Source organism: Cariama cristata, unplaced genomic scaffold (genome assembly GCF_000690535.1).
Source record: "Cariama cristata isolate BGI_N322 unplaced genomic scaffold, ASM69053v1 scaffold3674, whole genome shotgun sequence".
Taxonomy (NCBI): domain Eukaryota; kingdom Metazoa; phylum Chordata; class Aves; order Cariamiformes; family Cariamidae; genus Cariama; species Cariama cristata.
In genome coordinates this window covers 50784-73068 of record NW_009611137.1, presented here as the reverse complement: position 1 = coordinate 73068, position 22285 = coordinate 50784, and the positions used below count along the sequence as shown (strand labels likewise).

Here is a 22285-nt window from a genome sequence, read left to right as displayed (position 1 = left end):
AACACCTTTGCCAAAGCAGGGGGTGCCCCAGAGACAGAAGTCATCCTGTCCTTAGCTAAGTACAATGCAAGTCCTGTTTCAGACCAACTGATTTGCCTGCTGAGAAGCCTTATTTTGTACCTTCCTCGTTAAGGTGAGTAAGAGGTTAATAAGTCATTTTGTCACAGCTGAAAAGTGTGAAGCACTTTGTGAAACAAAGCAGATCTATTTCTTTAATAATCTGTTAAGGGTTGGGTAGGGGGGAGTGGTAGAAAAGCCCTTTGGTTTATGTGCTATTTTAAAAAAAAAAAATCCATTTCTTTACAAGGTCATTTCTCCACTGCAGTTTATTACAAGAGGAACTTATAGTTTATTTTAAAAAGGTGGGGTTTGTTTGTTTGTTTTGAGTAGTCAATCATGTGTAAAGTTTTCATGAAGACTTTAAAACCAGTATGTTTGGATTGAATAAAGAACAAAAATATTATTTTTATTACCATATTAGACGCCCATAAAAATCACTGTTTCATAAACACGTTCCAAAGGAAAAATAACTAAGCCTTGCTAAATTTGCTTCGCAACACTTTCACCAGCCCCTGGAAACCCTTACCTTGGGCTGGAGCACAAACCACTCATCGCCCTGATTTTCAAAGTTCCAGGAATCGAATGGAATTTCCACCTCCCCAAGGAAGCTGTTGTGTCCAAACCTGTCATAGTGCCAGACAGAAAGCTCCAGGGTCCTGGTTTCTAGCTGTGTGTGACTGATGACATACTACCAACAGAAAAAGAGAAAAAGAAACTCTCAGAATAAGCACAAATAATAGTTTCCATGGAGCCTTTTGCAGCTCTAGCTCAATTTCATGAAGCCCGCAGCAGCTAAGAAATGAAGCATGAAAGAGAGATTTGGTTTCTTTGCAAACAAGATTGATCTAGCTAGAAAGCTCATAACGTTAATGTTAAACTGAACTCCTTTGTTTGCAGTATGCATCCAATGGTAACTACTGTTACTGTCACGATTGTGGTTTTTCTGTATTATTTACTAGGTATTTATAAAATAAATCACAATGCTTAAAACTATGATCCTGTTAATTCCTTAAAAGTTTATGTAAAAGAAGCAGATCAACATCAAAGTTTGGTTTGTAAGAAGAAACCCCACCGGTTCTTTCGTTCCTAAAGAGACTCTGCTGTACGCTACTTTCTAGAAATAGTGTCCTTCTCTCCTTTTCAATTGCATCTTTGTAACTTAGGAAAAACTGTTCTGAAAACAAGTAAAACTGCATCTGCAAAGCATTCATGAAGTGTCTCAGTCTTAGTAACCATTGTTGCATTTGAAAGCTATTAAAAAACTCCTCTGCAGAAACATCCTATCCGAACAAATACACAGAAAATTACAAACATCTGGAATTCCAGCTCCGCACACTCTGCCTTTAGCAAAAGGCTCGTTAATTCCCTGAAATTCACCCTTCTCCAGTGTTGGCTGAGGAGACCCAGATGTCGTCTTTTTTTGCATCAGGAACAACCTCTGGACACAGACACATATTGTCCAAAAGCTGAAACAGTCAAGTCCGTTGGCGAGCCACCCAAGTAGGCTATTCATGTATAGATACATCTGCAATGCTTAATCCTAGATGCCACCAGTTCCACTGTGGGAGATGTCATATTTAGCAACAACGAGGAAAAAAGTCAGGAGGGAAGATACAGACATATTTAATAATTTTTCTTTTCTAACAGTAGTAGCAGTTGGGATGAACAAACGTAGCTCTTGCTTACCTACCCACAATTCAAGCAAGCCCTCTCTTGTTACAATTTGCATCTTAACAAGCTGCTAGGTCCTATCCTCACCGAGTTCCCTACTAGCAAACATGTTTAGTGCCATGTTCCTTGCTACATAGAGTCTAACACCTTTTTTTTTTTTTTCCAATTCAAGCAAGTTTTCACTTTACTATAAACCATTTAAAAATGAGGCTATACAGAAAGACTCTCCCTTTGGCAAGCAGTCTGGCCAGACCAAGCGCGTGTAAGTCTGCAAAATGGTTTTGTAGCCAGGTTAAGCCAAGTGTACTGGCCAAGGAGTATCTCTTAGCTTCTATTATAAGAAACTTACTTAAAACATCACTGAAATTACAAAGAAAAAAAAATTCAGGAGAAACTATAACAAATTTCTGGCCTCACGACAGCCGGCTGGGATAATTCTCATCAGTCGACAAGGAAGAGGAATCACCGGGAGCCTTGTGGTCCAGGTGCCAGATGGGCACTGAATTGGGCAGAAACTCTGCCGTTCCCATCGGCACCACAGAGCCGAGGAGGTGAATAAGCAGCTCGTGAGGAGCTCAAAAATAGTTCAGCCTCTGTAGTGGATGTGGGGAAAAGGCAAGGAAGGAAGAGCCTGGGTGCTCTGCCCCACCAGCCCTCAAGCAGTAACCTTGCAACGGAAAACAAACTTCAGCACAGATTTTTGGGAAGGCAGGTAGCAAAGCATTTTCTTATCAAAGTCAGTTCTGCTTTATAAATAAATTAAGGCCTCCAGAGAAATTCAGGTTTTACTGCAAAAGGTTATTTTGTCTTCAAAATCGCTTAGATAGGATGTTTTAATCTAGCTCTATTTCAGCATCAGTTGCTAATTTAGGGCTTACAAAATCTTTAAGGTGCTTTAACATCTCTGAGCTCAGGTTAGACAGGAACATCAGCAGTTTTGAAATAGATATATGGAAACTAATACAAGTTTTACCTATAAAGAGGAGAACCAAACAAAAACACTTCCTCAATGCTGAAAGCCAGAAACTACAACTCACAGGGTTACTAGAGGGTTTTGCTTAAATACATTCCTTTTGAGGCATCTCTTCCAAATTCTAATCCCCATACTGGAACACTTCTAGAAAATGCCTGTGAGCACAAGTGGAACATTCATCACAGCCCAAGAGAGAGAGAGTGTTCTCACCTTCAGCGTTTCATTAAAGTCTGGATTGGTGCTGTTACTTTTAATTTTGGTCTTGCGTTTACTTTGGCGGGACTTATCGGGCAAAAGGTATGCTTTGACATATCTGCAGATCAAGTAGCAAATTATTAGCAAGGAGTAAAAATTAGCAATTTGAGCAAGGACCTGACATTGCTGCATCAGCAATACATACGAGAAAATTAATTTTTGCAGTCTAAACAATGTACATGTAACAGAGTATGTGAAACATGGAAAGGCATGGTCTTTATCTACAAACATAGCAATGTTATTCAGAAAGGATCAGAATAACAGAAGGCAAAGCTAAAATAATTTACTCATCCTCAGAAATGCGGAAAGCTTTCCTGACACTTTCCCTTTTGTAGTATATGATTACTGACTGGTTACACGTGAAAACATATATGCTGAAAATACAAGAGAATGAGAAACTTCATACGTTGCATATGATAGGAGTACACATGATTAGACACACTAATTACTACTTCCTGATGAGAGGATTTACATCTTATACTGAAAACTATAGTGAGAAGCTCAGAAAACATGGTCCTTGCAAAGTAAATCTGTGGATGCATGAAAGCAAAGTTACCTCTATCCCTCCCATCACTCCTCTTGTATACTTCAGTTTTGATTCTACAAGTAAGAATCAATTCAGCCTCCCTATTCCTTCATATTTTTTGCTCTTTTGCAGAGATTGCTATCAAACAGGTTGATAATTCAAGCAATCTTATTGTTTCCCCAGAACAGGCACACATTGCCCTAAGAAACACATTGAAAGTGCATTTCCCACAGGGAATCCAAACCCAACCATCATCAAAACACAGGCTTGTAGCAACTGGTTCCTATGAGTTCTCAGGCTCCCATCACAACCCCAGGCTGTGTCACCGTGCGTGACGTGCTGGAGGACACCCCTAGCAGACCTAAAAGGAAATTCTTCTCTGTGCTTACGGATCGGTCCTTTGCTTCTTCTCATCTGCAATGGCCAGGTTTCTGCAACTTTTTACCAGGATGTTGAGGGCACCTGTTTTGTAGCTGTAGTTGATGTTGAGAAGGATTTCGCCGCTGACCTTCACGTTGCCATAGTCACCAGTTTCGCTATATACACTCAGCATGCTGTTAATGCTAGTCTGGAGGGGGAAGAGGGAAAGGACTTAGAGGCTTAAACAAATTACTCATTTCCAGAATCTGCTTTTTTCATACAGTCACAGCCTTGCAATATTGTCACTCTTGTTAGGACTTGCTATGAAAACAGATATATCATAGAACAGAAATACCACTTGCTTCTATTTGATGTAAAAGGGAATAAGTACTATAATTAATAGCTTAAAATGTCTAGACAGTTGATGTTTTTCCATGAAGGACTCAAGCCTATTTAGAAACATGACTAAATCTAAATTACCACTCTAATTCATGCATGAACTGAAGAGCAGACGGGCTACATAAATTGTAAGCTCACATAAATTCCAAGCAGAAAAAAAAAGGAAAAAACCAAACCAATCACCTTTCTGGCTCAGCTGTCCACCTAATTTTTACTGAGTCTCATAAGACCACTGCTGACAGAACCATTAGAAAAAGTTATAAGGATGCTTCCCATAACGGAGATCGTATAAAAGCATGTTTGTTTAAAGCGACACCCACCTCTTATTAGTAATTCTAAGAGAATCAGCAAAATTTCACACCCACTATTTCAGCAGTATTCCTAAATCCAAAAAAGTGTAGCAAGACTCCCACAAAACTTTCCACTGCAGCGTAATATATCACCCCCTAATCTCTTTTTTTCACTCACACTTGCAGAGTATTGCTATGAGGATTTCCTCTTCCAAAAGATTACAATTAGGAAAGAACTAATTTTTTTAATTTTTTTTTTTTTTTAAGAAAGCCAGAATAACATGGACACGACCAGAACCAAAGGCATTCGAGAAATCTGGTGCACATTTTCTTTTGAGTCATTGAGCAAGACTGCTCAAAAACATATATAACCATCTAAATCGTAACACATAGGAACCTTGCAAGACACACAGGTATAGTCTTCAACACAAAGGGAAAAAAAGAAAGAGAAACTTTACAAGTCAGCTAAGCAGAGGATTCAGGAGAACTCACAGTATCACCATCTGTTTCAGGCACATTTAAATACGTCCATTTTCTGTCAGAGCCTTCCGGGGAGTTCTTTAAAGGCGGCAGCGCAAAAGGTCAAGAGAAAAGAGCATTAGATAGCTGCAACAAGAAAGAGTAAGTGCAGTGATAAATCTTTACCTATATAGACAGGTAAAAGAAGTTTGTATTGCAAAGCCATAGCAAGAAGGAAAGAAAAAGGTATCACCGAATGAGAGAAAAGCTAAGTGTTTTCCATATCCTTCAAGTGTTGAAGGACATACGGCTCGAGATAATTACCTAGAAATGAAGTACCTGCTGTAACAAAGTAAACAAATTACATTTTAGAACACCAACTCAGCAGATTTGGATTTGTATTGGATTTGTTCTCATTTATGTCTACGTGAAGTCAATTCTTACTTAAGCTAGTCAAAAGCTAAGCATTCAGGTCTTGGCAGGATCGGCGCCTTTGTAAGCAACTGCACTTTCTCTGTGGAGTTTGTAAGAATAGATAAACACGCACACAAATGTTTAAATGTGTCCCGCTGGTAAAAAATACAGTAATGGAATATTGAGGGAAACATCTCCCCCTCTCTGCTTGCTACAGCAGTATCTGGAAATCTCACCGATGAGCTCAAGGGAAACTGCGTCTTGATCTACCTCCTTCCTCAGCGGCTGCAGGGAGGAAGGAAGAACACGGTCAAGGGGAAGAACCACACAAAAAGAACTGGTCTGCGGCAACACTCAACTCTCTGAGCACCTTGCCCAAGGGCCCCGCAGCAAAGCAAGCTGGAGGGATGAGCAGGCCTGCGTCAATATGGTAAATGACAACAGACGTGAAAAACCAGGACAAGCAATCATTATCCATGAAGTTAATGTTGTACATCATGTAGGAATAATAAATGGCAAAAAAGAGTGGGGTTTTTTTTGTATTTCTGCCGATCTTCCTTATCATTCATTTTAAAAAAAAAGAAAAATGCTTGTCCTTTGGTAAATGACAACAGACGTGAAAAACCAGGACAAGCAATCATTATCCATGAAGTTAATGTTGTACATCATGTAGGAATAATAAATGGCAAAAAAGGGTGGGGTTTTTTTGTATTTCTGCCAGTCTTCCTTAGCATTCATTTTAAAAAAAAGAAAAATGATTGTCCTTTTATTCCTTTGTACCATTGGCTGAAATTCCATAAACAGGACCGGTTAAAACTACTGGAGAATTAGCAACACACCCCAACAAATCCGTCACGTCTCCTCCTATTCCCAACATGCCTCAAGCTAAATTCCAGCCTTTTCCATTTATGCATTTCCACCTCTAGCACACATGAAAACGAGTCTTCTTGGACACTGTTAGTGAACTGACCAGTCCCAGCATGTGCTGCAGAATGCCTGAACTATCCCCGTAACAGGAAAGTAATAATTTGTGTGCCCACTTCAGAAAACAAATGAGGTTATACCATCATAAACAGGTGGATGAGTTGTTCTCTACTGAATCCAAATATACTTTTTCTGGATCTTTAGGTAAGTGGACAGCGACGGATAAATGAGTAGGAAAAAAAAACCCACAGAAAACCCTAAACAAATAGATGACCTCTGACCCTAGAATTTACACAAACACAATTTCTGAATTGTTTATGAAACATGAACAAAATAACACAAATTTAGTAGAAGTATTTGATATACTCCCCCCCCCCTGTAGTGAATTTTTTATACTCCCCCCCCCCCCCCCGGCTCTGTTCTGTGGCATTTACACTGGACATTACATATGCTAAATGTAATAACCTTAAGAAATCTACTTATTTTCCAGTTTCATAAGTAGTAAACAACCACCACATATGGAAGGATGCAGAGCCTCATTTTAGTACCTCACTTAGAATTATATTTGTTTTGCATCATATCTTATTGCTGCAGTAAGGCGCTGGAACAATTCGGTCTTACTGATGTGATGGGTCTTGACAACAACACATTAATATGTTTAGGAGAGGAATTGGTGAAGGATGCAGGGGAAACTAAATCCGCAGTTCATGTATTAGCTTTGGGAAAACACAAAGAAAAAACACCCTAATGCCGAGATACAGTTCCTATTCAGTGTCACTTTCCATTTCCAATTTTGCTCACTCACGTCACAGGTAGATTTCAAGTGTATTTACCCTTTGAGATATTTCTTCCTTTACCTCAAATGTTCATTGTCAGAGGACCCATACTGTACTTTAAATTCTCATATTCATAAAAACAAATAAAAAAGAAAAGACAAAGCAAAAACATGCAGTTAAAGCTTACTGTTCATTAAAAACATTATTTCAATGTGAATTAATAGTACACAGTCATTTGACAGATAAGAACATGGAAAAAATCCGTACAGTGTAGAAGGCTCAAAACAGAGTAAAGGCAAAAATAAGAAAGAGGTGGAATGGTAGTAACTACTAACACACACTTAAGGGGAATTAAAAAAAAAGAAGAGCTTGCCATTTGTAAGTTCACCACTAACATAGCATGCAGTGACATTAAAAGTCACGTCATGGTGAACACAGAGAAACGAGGGCATTGAGGTGTGAGATTATCTCAAACCCACAGCAGTGGAAAAGCTACGCTCTGCTTATGAAAAAGGTCAAAGGGAAATCTACCGCAAAGGGCAAAACGCAACGCACAGACAGAAGGCTCTCTAGACCCCGTTCCTCAATTAGTGGTCTAAATGGAGAAAGCACGTAAGCACCTGTAACCCTCATACCGATATTCCGAGGAAATAAAAATAATTCTACCTATAAAATCCATGGGACCAGCAAGCACTGGGGACAATAAGTCATAGTTAACCTTGGGTAAGTGGGTCTAATTAGAGCAGTGCCAACAGGCTACAGTTGCTCAAGTCTGGTTTGGTGTGAAGTGCCACAAGTCTCCGTTGGCGTCCGTTTTGGTGAACTACGCAAATCAGAAGGGAAGAGGGTCTGGACACCACCAGATCTAAGAAACCAAAATACTCTGTGACAGCAATTTTCTTAGCCCTTTCTCCTCCCCAGGTAAGCCAAACTTGGCTTCAGCCAACTCCATCTCTTTGGGATCAAGAGCTTGAGTGGACATTCCCTGGGCCCTGCTTGTGTGGGGACTAACGGGGATGCAGGCTGGAAAGGACAGTTCATGGGTTACTGTCACAGACCAAATTTTCTCTTCCCTTTTAGCATACAGACTTCCTCATCTCTCTTCATCCTCTTCATCAACTCTCTCATCTTCTACCCAGAGTTTGTTGCAGTTTTCTGATACTCTATATGCTGACTAGAGCTGCTATTAGGCACAAGCCATGAAGAAGAGTGGCCAGAGAGGACATCTTCAGAAAAGTTACAGAGCCATCAGTTGCCCACATCCTAAGTGTGAGATCCCAAAAATGAGGTACACAGCAGGTAGTCCTAAACTAGATATGTTAAAGGCTACTTTTATCATCCATTTTCTTTCCCAGTGAATAACAGACTGCACAATGAACTGCATAAGGCTTGTTATACCAGTTTTTGAGGCATCTCAAGCACCTGTTACAACTTGAAAATGCAGCTATCCTCTTAACACCAACATTAAGTTGCAACAGTTCGACAACTGCAAGACTCAGACATCTGATTTACAGTATATAGTTTGCGGGTACTACAAGAAACAAAGGATATAACAGAAAAATACTACAATTATTGCAGAAGGTAGAAAAGTTGTCACCAACCAAAATCCCCAAGTTACCTCCCTCCTCACTGAAAAGATAAATACTTTTCAGATGTGAGTGGCGTAGCAACCACGTCATGAAGAATGGGAGAAGCTGGGTTGGGGGATGGACAACTATGTCACGGAAGCGGTATGTATGCAAACACACAGAGAAGTATTTGTGTCGCAAGAACCTGAACAATCAGAAAGTGGTTTGAGATGGAAGATCCCATCACAGCCTTGTTCTCTTCATTTCAAGTAAATTAAGATTAAGTGCTCCTCTGCAAAGCCAAGCAGTCACGTACTGCAAACACCTATGGTTTGCCTTCTCCACAACCTGAGCTTGTGAGGAAATCTGCTGATGAGTATGCAAAATGGTTTTCGCTTTCTTGCTGCAGAGAACAGCATTTTAGCTTCAAACAGCATTAAAAATATAACAGAAAAACTATCTAAATGTTAAAGGATGTTTCTCAAGTGCAAGATTAAAGATGATCTGCTCCTAAGTGGTATGAAGTTAAATCCCTTTTTGGAGGAACGTGGTCTTTTCTGGAAAGAAAAAGTATATGTTTTCTACTCAAGATCTTACTGTTGATAATCCACTTGTCAAATGTCGGTGTTTCCTTGAATAACGAGAGGCCACTATGTCATCAATATCATCTTCCGTTTCATCCAGATAATCCTAAATGACAAACAGGCATTTTAGTTGTCATGTTCTGCTCTGTATTTGGTCAGCCTCTGTGGCTTAGTTGCGTTTCCTATCTTTGCCACTTTAGGAAGATGGTGCAGGATGCATTCAAAATTCTAATCTCTAGAGGAATTTTGATTTACATTTTCCACATCTTTGCACAGGCACAGAGCATAAGGGGAAAAGATGCTGTTACGGTTTCAGGATTCAGTTGCTTGGGAACTTAAAAACTTGACACACATACTTATTCTCGACACATCTTATTCTGGAGGCGCATACCTTTGCCTGGCCAACAACTGTGCACATAAACAAACCCCACTTCCATGCCTACTGACAATCCCATGTGAGTTATCTTATTCTACTTACTACTATTTGCATTCAGGAATTCAGGTTTGGAAATCTTAGAGGGACATGGTGAGAGTTTTTCAAATCTTAACAAAAGAAATTAATGAATTACGGTGTGATACCAGGGGATCATTGATAGTCGTTTACCTGAAGACATTTGTAGGCAGAAGTTATTAGATGATTGATTTCTCCGTTACAATCCAGGTTCCATGTTTTTACAGGACATATTTTTTACAACTCAGCAATCCAGTTTTCCAATTATTATCTACATTTATATCAGCCACACTCCCACAAATGGACAAGCACACAATCTGCATTACACTTGTACCCTTTCACGCTGTCTTTGGTGACAGGTGATGATTTTGTGAACACGATCATTACCACAGACCTACTTTCTAACAGGCAGTGCTGTGGTTATTGTCAAAGCACATGGGAAGAAACTTGTCCTGCCATCATACATACTGAATGTATTTGAGGGGCAAACAAAAAAAAACACAGTTGGTGTGCATGTTTTAAAAGTAAATTCCTGTATTATTTTAACAATTTTTAAAAATGGAGGGAAAAATCGGTAATGGCACAGTTTCATATATATGCTTGAGTTTTAATAAGCAAGACTGAACAGTAACACCTTTAGATCATATACAGAAAAAAAATAATTTTCATTTTTTTTAAGTGAAATCTAAAAAGAAACCTAAAATCTGGTTGATGGTCCTAAGACGACTGTTGACTAAGTAAAAGTTAGAGGAATGAAACCCAACAGACAGCAATCATCCTATTAAGTGTAGCTTGGCAATTTCAAGTGTTTCCTTAAATCTTATGGCAGGTATTTGGAAAGACTGCTTTCAGTTTTAATGGAAGTTAAATGTTCAAACTTCCTTCTATCTGCTTTGCAGCTATAAAAATCTCACGTGGGGACCGACCTCATTCTCTATTGCTTAGTCGCTCTCGCTCTCTTAAACTAAACAGAGAAGTACAGTACTCAGACTCGGGAGTCTCAAAGACTCCTATGCTAATCAGGAAAAACAGAGCAGAGGAGAAATGCCGCTGGAGAGTTGAGCTGTCACAGTTTATGTAAAGATCTGCAAAGCATTTGTCGTTAGTATGCATAAAATCAGCCGTTACATCTCTTCTCCTTTGCTCCAGCGACTGAACTGAAATAAAACCAGCCGAAAGTGATGCAAAATTTTCTATTACTACTTTCCAATTGTAACCGCATATTTAATATTGAGCAGAGGGAAATCAGAACAAACCATCACTCTATTTGGAACCAAAATTATCATACTGAAGCAAACATTCCTCTTAGCTTCATGTTCGTACAACGAGCTTCCTCTGCTGGTCTTTTCTTTCAGGTCTATTCAGGGCACTTTTACCACCCCACAGGAAAAAAAGAAGTCACAGATATTTTATACTCTAAGGAAAAAGTCCATGGAGACCCAGGCACAACAGAGCAAACTATTTCAGGGAGACAGAGAGATGAATCCTTCAAAAGTAAAACCTCAAAACCCCCTAAAATAAAAACAAAAAACCCCACCCCACCCTCCAATTCTACCCTCCCGATTGACTTCAGAGTTCAGGTGACGTACTCAAGTTTCAAACTTCTCAAAAGAATACACAATTTTCTTTCTTGCCTGTACAACAGGAAGAAGCAAATCTGCTAACAGATGTAAAACTCTTCCCTATGCACCATTGTACACATACTTGTGGACTCTAAAATAAACAATGCTACATTTTTATTGCTGAATAATTAAGTACAGGACAAAAAAAAAGGCAACATCTTCAGACTGGGGTGTTTCAGGTCTAGACACTCAAATATTAACAATGCTTCACAAAGAGCCCTATCAACAGCTAGCTGACTACCAATTTTTGTCTGCAAGCAGATATCTAAAACTAAAAAAATCATTCACATTTAACCTATGCTCTTAATTTATTTTGCACCACGATGATTATGTTTCTCAGGAGGCATTACAGAACTGCAACTACGTAATTGGTTGTGTTATTAGCTTATTAAAGTGAGAGCTAGTAGGACATTAATCGCATGGTCTCCAGTGGGGGTTATAAAATGCACATTATCCAATTACTTCTAATAAAGCAGCTGAGCTTGTAGTGAACACTGCTCGGTCAGGAATCGAACGCACACCTCTCTAGAGAAGGTGCTCACACGTGAACACAACACAAGATTTAACTGGTCCCCCATACTCCGTGATAAATACACACTACAGTGTGGGGGTTTCCAGGGGTTGTCCCTTTTCTCTGTCAAGAGCAATGTTAAGTTAGAGAAGCAAAACCTCCATTCAATTTTCCAGCTGATCTCTCTGTATGGGTTAATGGGTTTTCCCAATAAAGCTGGGAGCAAAGTGGCTAAAAGCCTTTTCCCACCCTTTCAGCAACCTGCGTAGCCTATTGACACGTGGCATCTTCCACACCACTGCTGTCAGCTCCCACCACCCAGGACCTCACTATCTCCACAAGCTGGCCAGGAGAAAAGGAGGTACAACCTTCCTCAGGCTGCAGGAGCTGTTGTCGTCTTCACCAGGTATCTTTCTTTTTTCCTCTTACCTCGAGTATCAAATAAACTAAACTCCAGCAGGATTTTCTTTTATCGCAAAACACTGCATCCATAATGAATATAGGGCAAGACTCTGAAGGACTCCTGTGAGTCAAACTACTCTAAAAAAAATGTGGTAACACTAAAGTTGATGGATGCAATTGATTAATTTCATGAGACAGAGCAAGCAAGGATACTGGCAGAGTCAGAGATCTATGAACCCCATTATAAATGAAGTTCAAAGGGGAATTAGCATTCTCACAGACCCCAGAGCAACTAAATCAAGGTCATGCCACAAGAGAGGTCTCCTATGTTAGCAAAGGAGCTACAGAGTTGCTGAGATGCAGTCTGAAATTTCATTCAGAGTCAGCAAGAAAGAAAAAGAAAAAAAAGGAAAAAGCCCACAACACTGATTAAGAGGAAGACAAAAATCAAAGAGAACAGAAAACTCTGGACTTGGCGTCTCTGGCATCTGCCTCAGAGAAATCTCTAAGTGTTAACTACTGCATGCTGTAAAATTAGAGCACAAAACTGATATAAAGACAGCTAAAGTTTTTATGTTCTTATTTTATGCTTTTCTTCTGCAATATTTTAAAGCTTCTTAATCAAGAACACATCCTTTTTCCTACTATAAATAAAAAATAAACCACTTATTTCTGAAGTTTTTTTCTAGAGAAGCCTGACACATAGGTAGGGCTTTTTTTGTTTCCTTAAAGATTAACCCAAACAAAACAGTGCTGCAGGCAAATTCTTCGAGTGCTTCCAATCCAAGAAACAGATGGTAATCCCAACACGTTACTTTCCACAAAGCCACAAGTATCAAACGCTACAAGAAGGGGAGACGTCTCTCATGACCAATGCTCCTTTGGAAAGAGTAGATGGTAGGAAAGGACTACAACAACAGACAAAACGCATAAACCATAATGCAGAGGGTTGTGGGTTTTTTAAGTTACAAACACACATTTGGAAACTTCAGAACAAACTATGATTAGAGGAAGATCTATTTAAATAACGCTTCTTTTTTTCGCACACCCCTCATGCATATTTAATAAGCTTGGAAATTCTTTTACGGCATTGATGCACATCTGCAACTTGTATATCTTGGATATGTGCATAAGCGGAGAAGGAAGTTGTGAATCACTTCAGGAAAAGCAGCCCATACAACACATAGAAAAAGACAAGGGGACGTATGGGAGAAAACAGTGAACAAGAAGAGGAGGCAAGCAACAGTGACAGAACAGAAAGTTGCTGCTTTGTTTGTTAAAAATATATATAAGGGGAAAATCAAAACCAGACCAAGATTAAAGTCTTTAAAGTATAGTATTTCTCAGCATCAAAATTAAAATCTAAGAAACTATGAATTAGCAGAACTTTGGAGCATGTGTAATATAGTGCCTGAAAATCATTTTCAGGCCAGACTTCTTTCACTTGGAAACTCAAAACCCACCAAATCAATAACAAACTGTAACCATGATTATTCATTGGAATCATTCTATAGCCAACATACTTAGAAGATGAAGCTGTTTAAAAACTCATTAAATATCCCTGAAATAATGCTCTGCATTACTTACATTTTACATACATATATGTACAGTGCTGATTTCATAAGTCTGAACAAACAGGATTTCCACCAGATAAGCATTTACGTATTTATAACTCACCAGTTCCTGATCTAAGGCACTAGGTACAGATTTGCTTCTTATGCTCAGAGTATCGTCATTTGCTTCAGAGAAAGATTCACTCAAATCTATCTCAGATCGGCTACGATCTGGAAAATAAAAACAATTAAAATTTTTGCTATAATTTGTACAAAAATATTCCCTTTCATCTTCCACATTTTAATAACTGTTGTCTCAAACCCAACTGTTTTCTAAAAAAAAAAACAAACCACCAACATCATCAAAACAATACTTTAGGTATCTGTCACAAACTCTATGACAACAGAACATCAATATGATAAATGGAAAAACATGCTTTCTGATGCTGCTCAGCCTTCTGGCCAATACTTTTCCCCCTGCACCTTTCATCTGCTGTAATCATCTCCTGTGGATGATACCACAGATCAAGCTTATGACATTCTCTGGCAGACCTGTCAGCCTGGAATATTACAAACCTTGCAGTCCAAGTGTTCACAGGGATTACCACATCTCCCATCACCACCAAAATCTCCCCAGCATCTGCTTCAGAATGAAACAACTAGGGATACAGATGGACACAGAAAGTACTTCTGCTATTACTGGTGTGTTCCCTGGGCAGAAAGGAGGAAGAAGCAAACAAGTCTTGAGACCTGCACAACTCTCAGTCCTACAGGTCTCTCATCTACTCTACAGGCATAAGACATGTTGGATGTCTTGGAGAAAGATTTTCATAGTCCTCCCCATATAACTCTTTTGTGCAACTGTTCAACATATCGAGAAAGAAACAGCAGGAAGAGAATACTTTTACATCCCACAGGTAGGAATACGGAAAGTTTTTAACTGTTCATCATCTACCTGGGTTATATAGCTGATGTGACAGGACAGGTCACTCTCCTCAGCTTAACGTCCTTTGAGATCCCCCAACAAGGAGACAATGAAGAGTCTGAGGCCCGTTCCCGGGTTGCCTGCAACTTTGCTCAGCATCCATCTGCTTTGGTAACACGAGGCCAGTTCTTTTCTACTAGGAAAACCTTTATTTTATGAGGTAGCAGAAACAGGAGAATTTTCACTTCATAAAGAAGTAGCAGTCTGTAACACCTCTGCCTGGAGCTGCACTGTACAATATTCTCAAAGAAATTCTGACGCTTTCAAGTTGAAAAAAATCCAAGGTGAAGAACGTTACCTCCTTTGGTTAGCTCTGTGGAATACACCACTAGGTTTCTGCTTTGGGTTAAATTCAGCTGAAATAAAGTGAGTCCTGCCGTCTTTCAGAGAGAAACCTGTAAATCTGAAACCCCTCTGTTAGCCCTGTAAGAAGCCGCCCGAGCCCCTGGGAGAAGCAGAGGAGCGCAGGGCGCTCCGATCGGAAAAGGAGGATCTCCATCCATGGCTGCAAAGGGGCTCTGGCAGCACCTTCCTAACAGCCTCCAACGAAATGAGGTAAATTACAGATGAATTGGCTGGTTCAGTGCATCATGTGTAAAAATGAAATGACATGAAGTCTGTAAGGGACTTGTTCTCTGACAGCTCGTTGTTTCCCAAATTTGCTTCTGGGCAAAGTGGATGTGAAATGTAACGGCAGCGGCACAGTAGTATTTTATTCAGATTGCAGATAGGTAGCATTTTGTACAGTTGACCACACAGAGAATGATTTAACAATGTGCAATTATGAATGAAATCTTGTAACAATTCTAAGAGCATGTGATTTACCTAATACTAACATTGTCCTAACACTACCGGGCTTAGGATTACCATTTTTTGAAATGTAATATTTGTGAAGTGGTATAAACTTGGTTAGTAAAAGGGAAGAATTTTCAGAATGAATATGAACAAATTTATGAAGCTTACATCTGATCTTTCAATGTGCTTTAAAAACAAAATGAGCAGAGTCACAAGAATAGGAATAATCCTCTGATGATAAAGGCAGGCAGAAAGAAGGAAAAAACTTAATACTTGCCTGATGACAAAGAAACCCTAGAAACTGCAATGGAAGGTGTTCCAGATGCTTTCCTACAGTGCTTCTTTACTAAATCTTCAGGTACACTTTCACTTGCTGGAATAATCATGCCATTTTCTAAGCCAGTGTCCTGCCCAATAAGAAAAATGCACATCTCATAAATACAAAAAGCAAGCTTATTCACTATCAGTCTACAGAAGCGTCATTTCTATTAGCTCCCAGAACTCCAAAGCTCCTTTAGCATCCAGTCTATTACTGCACATATTTAGATTACAATCCAATCTGCTTTGCTTAGCACAGATCATGCATAAAATTTGCACAAAGATGCGATTCATGCGTATTTCCTGAGTTTGCAACTGAAGAATCAGAGTAAAGCATCAGGAGTGAGTGAAGGGAATTGAAACACTCAAATCTATTAAAGGTTCACTTAGCTTGGAAATTAAAGAAAAAAAAAAAAGAAAGAAAAGATAAAACCTATTGGTTTTATACCAGCATAATGATTTCAGTCAACGTAAAACTGAATGGACTTGAACTAATTAAATTATGCCAGTATAACACCTTAAACAAAGCCAATACACTTGATATCATTATGGCTTTTTGCCTTCCTGTAAAGGGATAGCTAACGACATCATTCCGTCTAAATTAAATGGATTGGCCTTTTTCAACCAAATCTAGTGCACTTGAAATCAAGTCAGTCTGTGTGCCAACAAGAACATAAATAAAACAACTATTAATTTATTTACAACTCCCAAAACTGCCCTTCATATATACTGACTTATTTTTTATTAGGAAAGACAATATATTAGACCAAGGATTTGGAAGTCAGAAAAAAATTGATGCATTCCATAGGGCTCTGATCTCAAATACTGATCTACTTTTTTGCAAACATCAATGGTAAAAGGCATTGCCTCTAACTATAAATTTCACTTTCGTTGTACACTTAAGCCACCACAACTTAGAATAACTTGCTAGTACAATCCTGATTTCTTAAGAGAGGGAAATTCAGGATGGGCATCTTGGTGCACAGCCAGGAGGAGCTGCTTGACAAACAGGTAGGCTGTCTGGGAATGAAGAGAGAGGCTGCTTCTGGCTAGGTGAGCCACAGCCCCCTGCTTATTACAAAGCAGCCAAGGGGGTTAGCTCGGACATGGCCACCCGCATCCCAAGAGGTCTAACAGCAAGTAAGAGGGATCCCACCTCTCGTTTTGATAAAGCATCTAGCACACGTTTTATGTTATGCCATAATTTCTGCAGAGCCCAGTGTCCACATCCAGAAAAAAAACTAAAATCAGTACGGTCCGAACTTCTGCAAGTGCTGAGCTTGCAAAGTTTCCCTCAGAAGTCAGTGGGAGCACGCTGGACCCTGCATGCTTGCAAGTCACATTCTTAGTTCACAGCGCTTATTCAAGGTCCTGAAGTGCCAGAAACGCTTACTCCCATCTCTTATGCTTCCCAGTTCAGAATCTGTAACTCATTAGGTCATGCTGGATGTTAACAGCAGTTTTTAGACAAAAGAAGAATGTCTGCCAAACCAAAAGCCACATCACCGCTACAGCACGACAAATTCTGATCTAGTAGAGATCTTCACTGGTCCCAGCAGAATTAAGGAAGAAACAAAATCTCCTCCATCAGGTTTGTCCTTTCTGGGCTACAAATCAATCTAACAGGGCAGATACCAGCCAAGTCATCTTGTCTGGTGTCAACTCTGCATCGCTGTACTTACCCTGCTATAATCCGTAGTCATGCTGCGCATGCTGAGTGCTGGAGACCTCGGGAGGGAAGGTATGGAAACATCGCCTCTGTTCGCAGGACCCACGGCCCCTTTCAGGTGGCCGGGAGTGGCCTCTGCATCACTGCTGTTCAGCGAAAGGGTGCTCCCTCTGGGACGGAGAGAAAGGCATTAAAGCATTAGCGCTTTGAGCAAACCAAGGCCACCCATTTAGCAAGTCATTGCAAAAAAACAGCCATGGTAAACACTTTACTGGATTAACATTGCCCTGGATGAACTCTGTGATCCACTGCAAGGAAAGAGTCACCTGGAAAGAAAAACACAGGCATAGGTGAATGACAAACACTTTATACATACAAATAGGACCAGTATTTTCAGCACTTCTACCACAACCGCGAACAGCCCAAATGGGTGGTTCTTGTCCAGGCTGCAGAAGTTGCGTTCATCCACGTTCATTTCGCACCGTCTTCGCGTCCCAAGAGTAGGTGCGACGACTCGTGTAACGCTTCCTACCGGGCTGGTCCTTGGTTTAAAGGAAAACTACGGTGACATGACAGCTCTGGCCACTTCTGCAGCCAATGTTAATGCTAGCACTATCTCCAGAAAATCTAAAATCCTTGGCTATCTGCTCTCCAACCTCTCCAGAAAAACAACAATTTGCTGACTGTCCTATTTGTATTGCAATAATGACTCTTGACCCAAACTGGTCGATTCTTTCAATCGGCTTAGAAAGCTAGGAAAGCCGGACAAGACTTTTTGCCAGGTTTCCTGTTAGTAAAAGTGACCAAAAAGCACCTGAGATCAGCATACCAGAGCCCAATTGCTGTCTAATATCACAACAGGCACAATTTTTTCTATGGGTCATTTCCTATTAGAAAACACTGATTAGTCCATGTGAACTTTGAGGGTTAGAAATGGAAAGCTGTTGCACTTTTTTTTTTACCTTTTGAAACAATGAAAATTATTTTAAAATGCATTTCAACACATTTCCAATTAAAGTTTTATTTTCATTTGAAATTTGATTTGCAGTAAAAATGCAAGTTCTTGGCTAATTTACTCTTCTTTCTCCACAAATATTAGTTCAAACTTTTTCAATTTTCTTCATAATTCAGAGCAATCTCAAGAAGCCTTCCAGGACAGTAGCAGTTCTGCATACATTCCTACTTACAAAAAAAAAAAATATTATTGGTAAATAGGAAACGATGCAGGAATTGCACTCTTTTCCATATGGAAAATGGAGTGTCAGAGGACAACAGTAGTGCAAATTTGCTGGAGAAAATTTTTGGAACTTACAGTATATTTTCAGCCAAAAGAGGCTTGTTTAATAAATATTTCAGATTTCAGCTGCTGTCCAGCACAATGAAGATGCCTGCAATTTTACCTTCAGTTGGTTTAGGCTGTCATATCATGTTTGGAGTAACTGCAGTAAAAATCTTCTCTACCACAATGGAATTTTTTATTAGAACTACTGTTGAACTGAGAAAAAATACTCTGCAACACAACAGCTCCTCTCTCACCATTACGTTAATTAAGCAGTGAACACAGGCTCTGAATCCGCATTGGTGGAGTTATTTTTAATAAGGAATACAAAGCAAAACCTCAAACACCAGGACTGTCTACAAACATTGTGCAATCATGTTTTTGTCTTTTAGTGAGCATATGGTAACCTTTTTAACAATTATTATCTGATTTTGTCTATTGACAACAGTAGACCATGCATAATAAACACGCTCTTACGCATGTGCGCTTCACATACACGCACTGGTACTTTTTAATTTGATGAGCTAGTGATCAACAAATCCTACTAAATGTGCTGTGGTCAAATTTTAGTCCTATCTGTTTACATAAAGATGCATCTTTGGTGCTGCAAAGTCAGAAAAATCAAGGTTACTGGCTGTCATCTGTACTTTATCAAAGCTGTTGGACTTGGATGCACGCACTTTAATTCCCAAACTTGCCAGTGCATGGAAAGTAGCCAAAATGTTGAAAACCTGTGTTTTATTGCATGTTACACCACGTTTGATGGATTGTTGTGACTTTCTGTTACAAAAACTGTTGTAGATTTTTTTTTTCCCATATTGGGTAAACTAATGTTAATCAAGAGAAGGGTCCAGAATTAATAGTGGGCTGGGATTAAAAAAAATGTGAAAACGTGTTACAAGGGGTTCTGCAGGAGTCATCAGTCAGACCGAGCACTTGCACATCAAATCTGCTAAACAGACCTCTCCTGTACTTTGCCCTTATTTCAGTCTGCTATTAGAGAGAGATTCAACATTTTATACACATATTAAGCAGACAACAAAAGGAAAATGTTGTTATAAGGTGACTATGCCAGGCATTTCTGGTACACAAGACCTCAGTATGATGGGGTAGTGTGCCTGTGTAGATGAGCCTAAAATTCCTATACTATTTCTTCTAGATGTATCCTGATGCAGCCTCCCAGTTCATTCAGCTACAAAATCCGTAAAAATTTTTACTGGAGTAGAAATAAACCAGTTGAAGAGATGAACTCATGGCCTGGGATTCCCCGTTCCCAGCTCAGTACATCTTCTCTTAAATAGAAATGTTTAGAAAGAATAAAAATTCTCTCCCAGTTTCCCTGCTGGTAAATGAAATATTACCAGTTTTGGCAATGCAGCTAAAAAGATGAGGGCAATTACAAAAAATCAGAAATACGCAGGAAAATCTAGGACAGGTAGTGTCACAAGATGTTGTTATATGCTTTTAACTTGAAAGTGAAAACAGTTATGAGGGTAGCCTGGGAAGCTTTGCTGATATTTTTAATAATTAATGGTCAATTCTATAAATTAGCAATAGATGAACTCAAGCAAGCATCCTCAGATATCTAATTAAGTATTTAACTGTGCATGTACAAGACAGGAATTTTCATCCCCCTACTAAGAAAGATAACCTGCCCCTCAATCCTTCCACAAACTAACATTTAGAAAGTGTCATATCTTCCACAGACAGTAAAATAATTCAGCGCCCCTACCAAAAGCATCTCCTGGCAACACAGCTGGGTTACTATGTACTTTGACGCAGGACACTGACTCAGCCAGGTGGAGATGAGATGGCAGGCAGAGAAGCAAGTTCCCATAACGACTCAACACCCCCAATTTAATAAGTCCCACACCCTGGCTCTGGGTGGAAGCTAGAAATTGATGTTTTACATGAAAGTCAAGGCAATCAAACATAAAGGCTACTTTTATAGACTAATTCACTCTACTTATCCTTCTAAGTCTGTACACAGAGCTTATCAGGTGCTGAATTTTACCACTCCAAACAAAACTATTTTGCTTCATTTATGGTTTGACTGCATGGTAACTTTCTTGCAGTCTGACAAATCAAAACAGCTGCACAGGTCTCTCACAAGTATTTCTTTGTTGTTATTCTGGTAAACTCCTAGAGAAAGTTACTTAATATTGCATAATCTTAGTGTTAAGCAGCACAGACACCAGATTCCCAATAGTTGTTCTCTCTCAGATCCTTCGCTCTTCTCATCTCTATTCAATGAAAAGCAAAACAAATCCAGAAAACCAGCAAAAATACTACTTCTGGTCTCATAAAAGTCAGGTATGAATCTGGTTAGATAAAAAACACCTAATTAGCTTAGCGGAAAAAAACCAAACAAACTTAATGTATGGATTAAAGAAGAAAACTAGCTTTAAAGCTGATTTGGCTAGTAGTTGCTGCAGCATCGGGGGGAGGTGGGAATCAAATTATCAACTCTCAAGAAGACTGTCACCATCAACTCCGGGCATGCTGCAGAACATCCAGCAATTGGGTTTTTGAATTGTAGCTGATAAAAGGAAGCAAGTTCTTGCTTAAACGAGAAGGCTCATCTGGGGGTGAATTAAACGTCAAGATTCTTTTTACCCGATACCCCGCGTTCCTGTACACCTATCTGGAGTCTCCCAGGAACGCTGTTTTAGAGCTAGAAATTTCTATTGGACATTACTGCAAATTATTGTTATTTTTCAGTCCAGATTGTAAAGTTTCTAGGTGTGTGCACTTGAGTAAAGAATGTGAGTCTACATCCAGTATAGACTATCCAACTGAACAAGAAAAATGTGAGCTATTTTTTGGCTTCATTTGGGAGGTGGGACATGACAGGAATGTTGCATCTGGCATTTTATAATGCCATCAGAGGCAGTAACAGAGATCTCTTAAGACCAGGAGAATGATAAATGGAATTCTGTTAGAAATAACTGGGACAATAATCACAGAAAGAAAAGGGCAAACAGAGCCTTTGAAGAAGAAAAAATAAATTATAATCAATTAACATGTCATTACCGAAGAAAAACTCTGGAACAAAGGGCCTCAGTTCCGTAACGTGAACACAGCTCATCAATTAAAAGCCAGAAAACAGAAAAGCAACGTACTGAATGCAATCACCAGCCAAACACAAGGGGAGAAAAGGAAGATGGATGGAGATAATTTTGTGGGGTTTTAGGTGTTTGGGATTTTTTTTTGTTTGTTTCTTTTTGTTTTGGTTTGGGTTTTTTTTGTGGGGTTTTTTGTTTGTTTTTGGGTTTTTTTTTGGTTGTGTTGTTTTTTGGTTTTGTTTTTTTTTTGTTAACGTAAGCTCTGCTTCTCAGATAGTACTAATGCTGAGCATTCAAAGACACAACAGAACACGGAGGACTGGCACACAGCCCTAGCTCAGTCCCGGCACGAGCTGTACCAGATTGCTGCCGCTCA

The 22285-nt window shown here is 39.4% G+C and overlaps 1 protein-coding gene across 1 annotated transcript in view; it reads right to left on the bottom strand.

Moving 5' to 3' along the window:
• The window catches only part of SYTL5 (synaptotagmin-like 5), a 52494-nt gene that overhangs the window by 8087 nt on the left and 22122 nt on the right, over positions 1–22285 (bottom strand). Inside the window, exons 6-13 of the mRNA XM_009698125.1 lie at positions 17579–17735; positions 15856–15985; positions 13923–14029; positions 9273–9365; positions 5027–5092; positions 3875–4053; positions 2915–3017; positions 587–748 (exon numbers count right to left, since the gene is read on the bottom strand). Of these exons, the coding sequence (XP_009696427.1) occupies positions 587–748; positions 2915–3017; positions 3875–4053; positions 5027–5092; positions 9273–9365; positions 13923–14029; positions 15856–15985; positions 17579–17735 (997 nt within the window). The remainder of the gene's footprint in view (positions 1–586; positions 749–2914; positions 3018–3874; positions 4054–5026; positions 5093–9272; positions 9366–13922; positions 14030–15855; positions 15986–17578; positions 17736–22285) is intronic.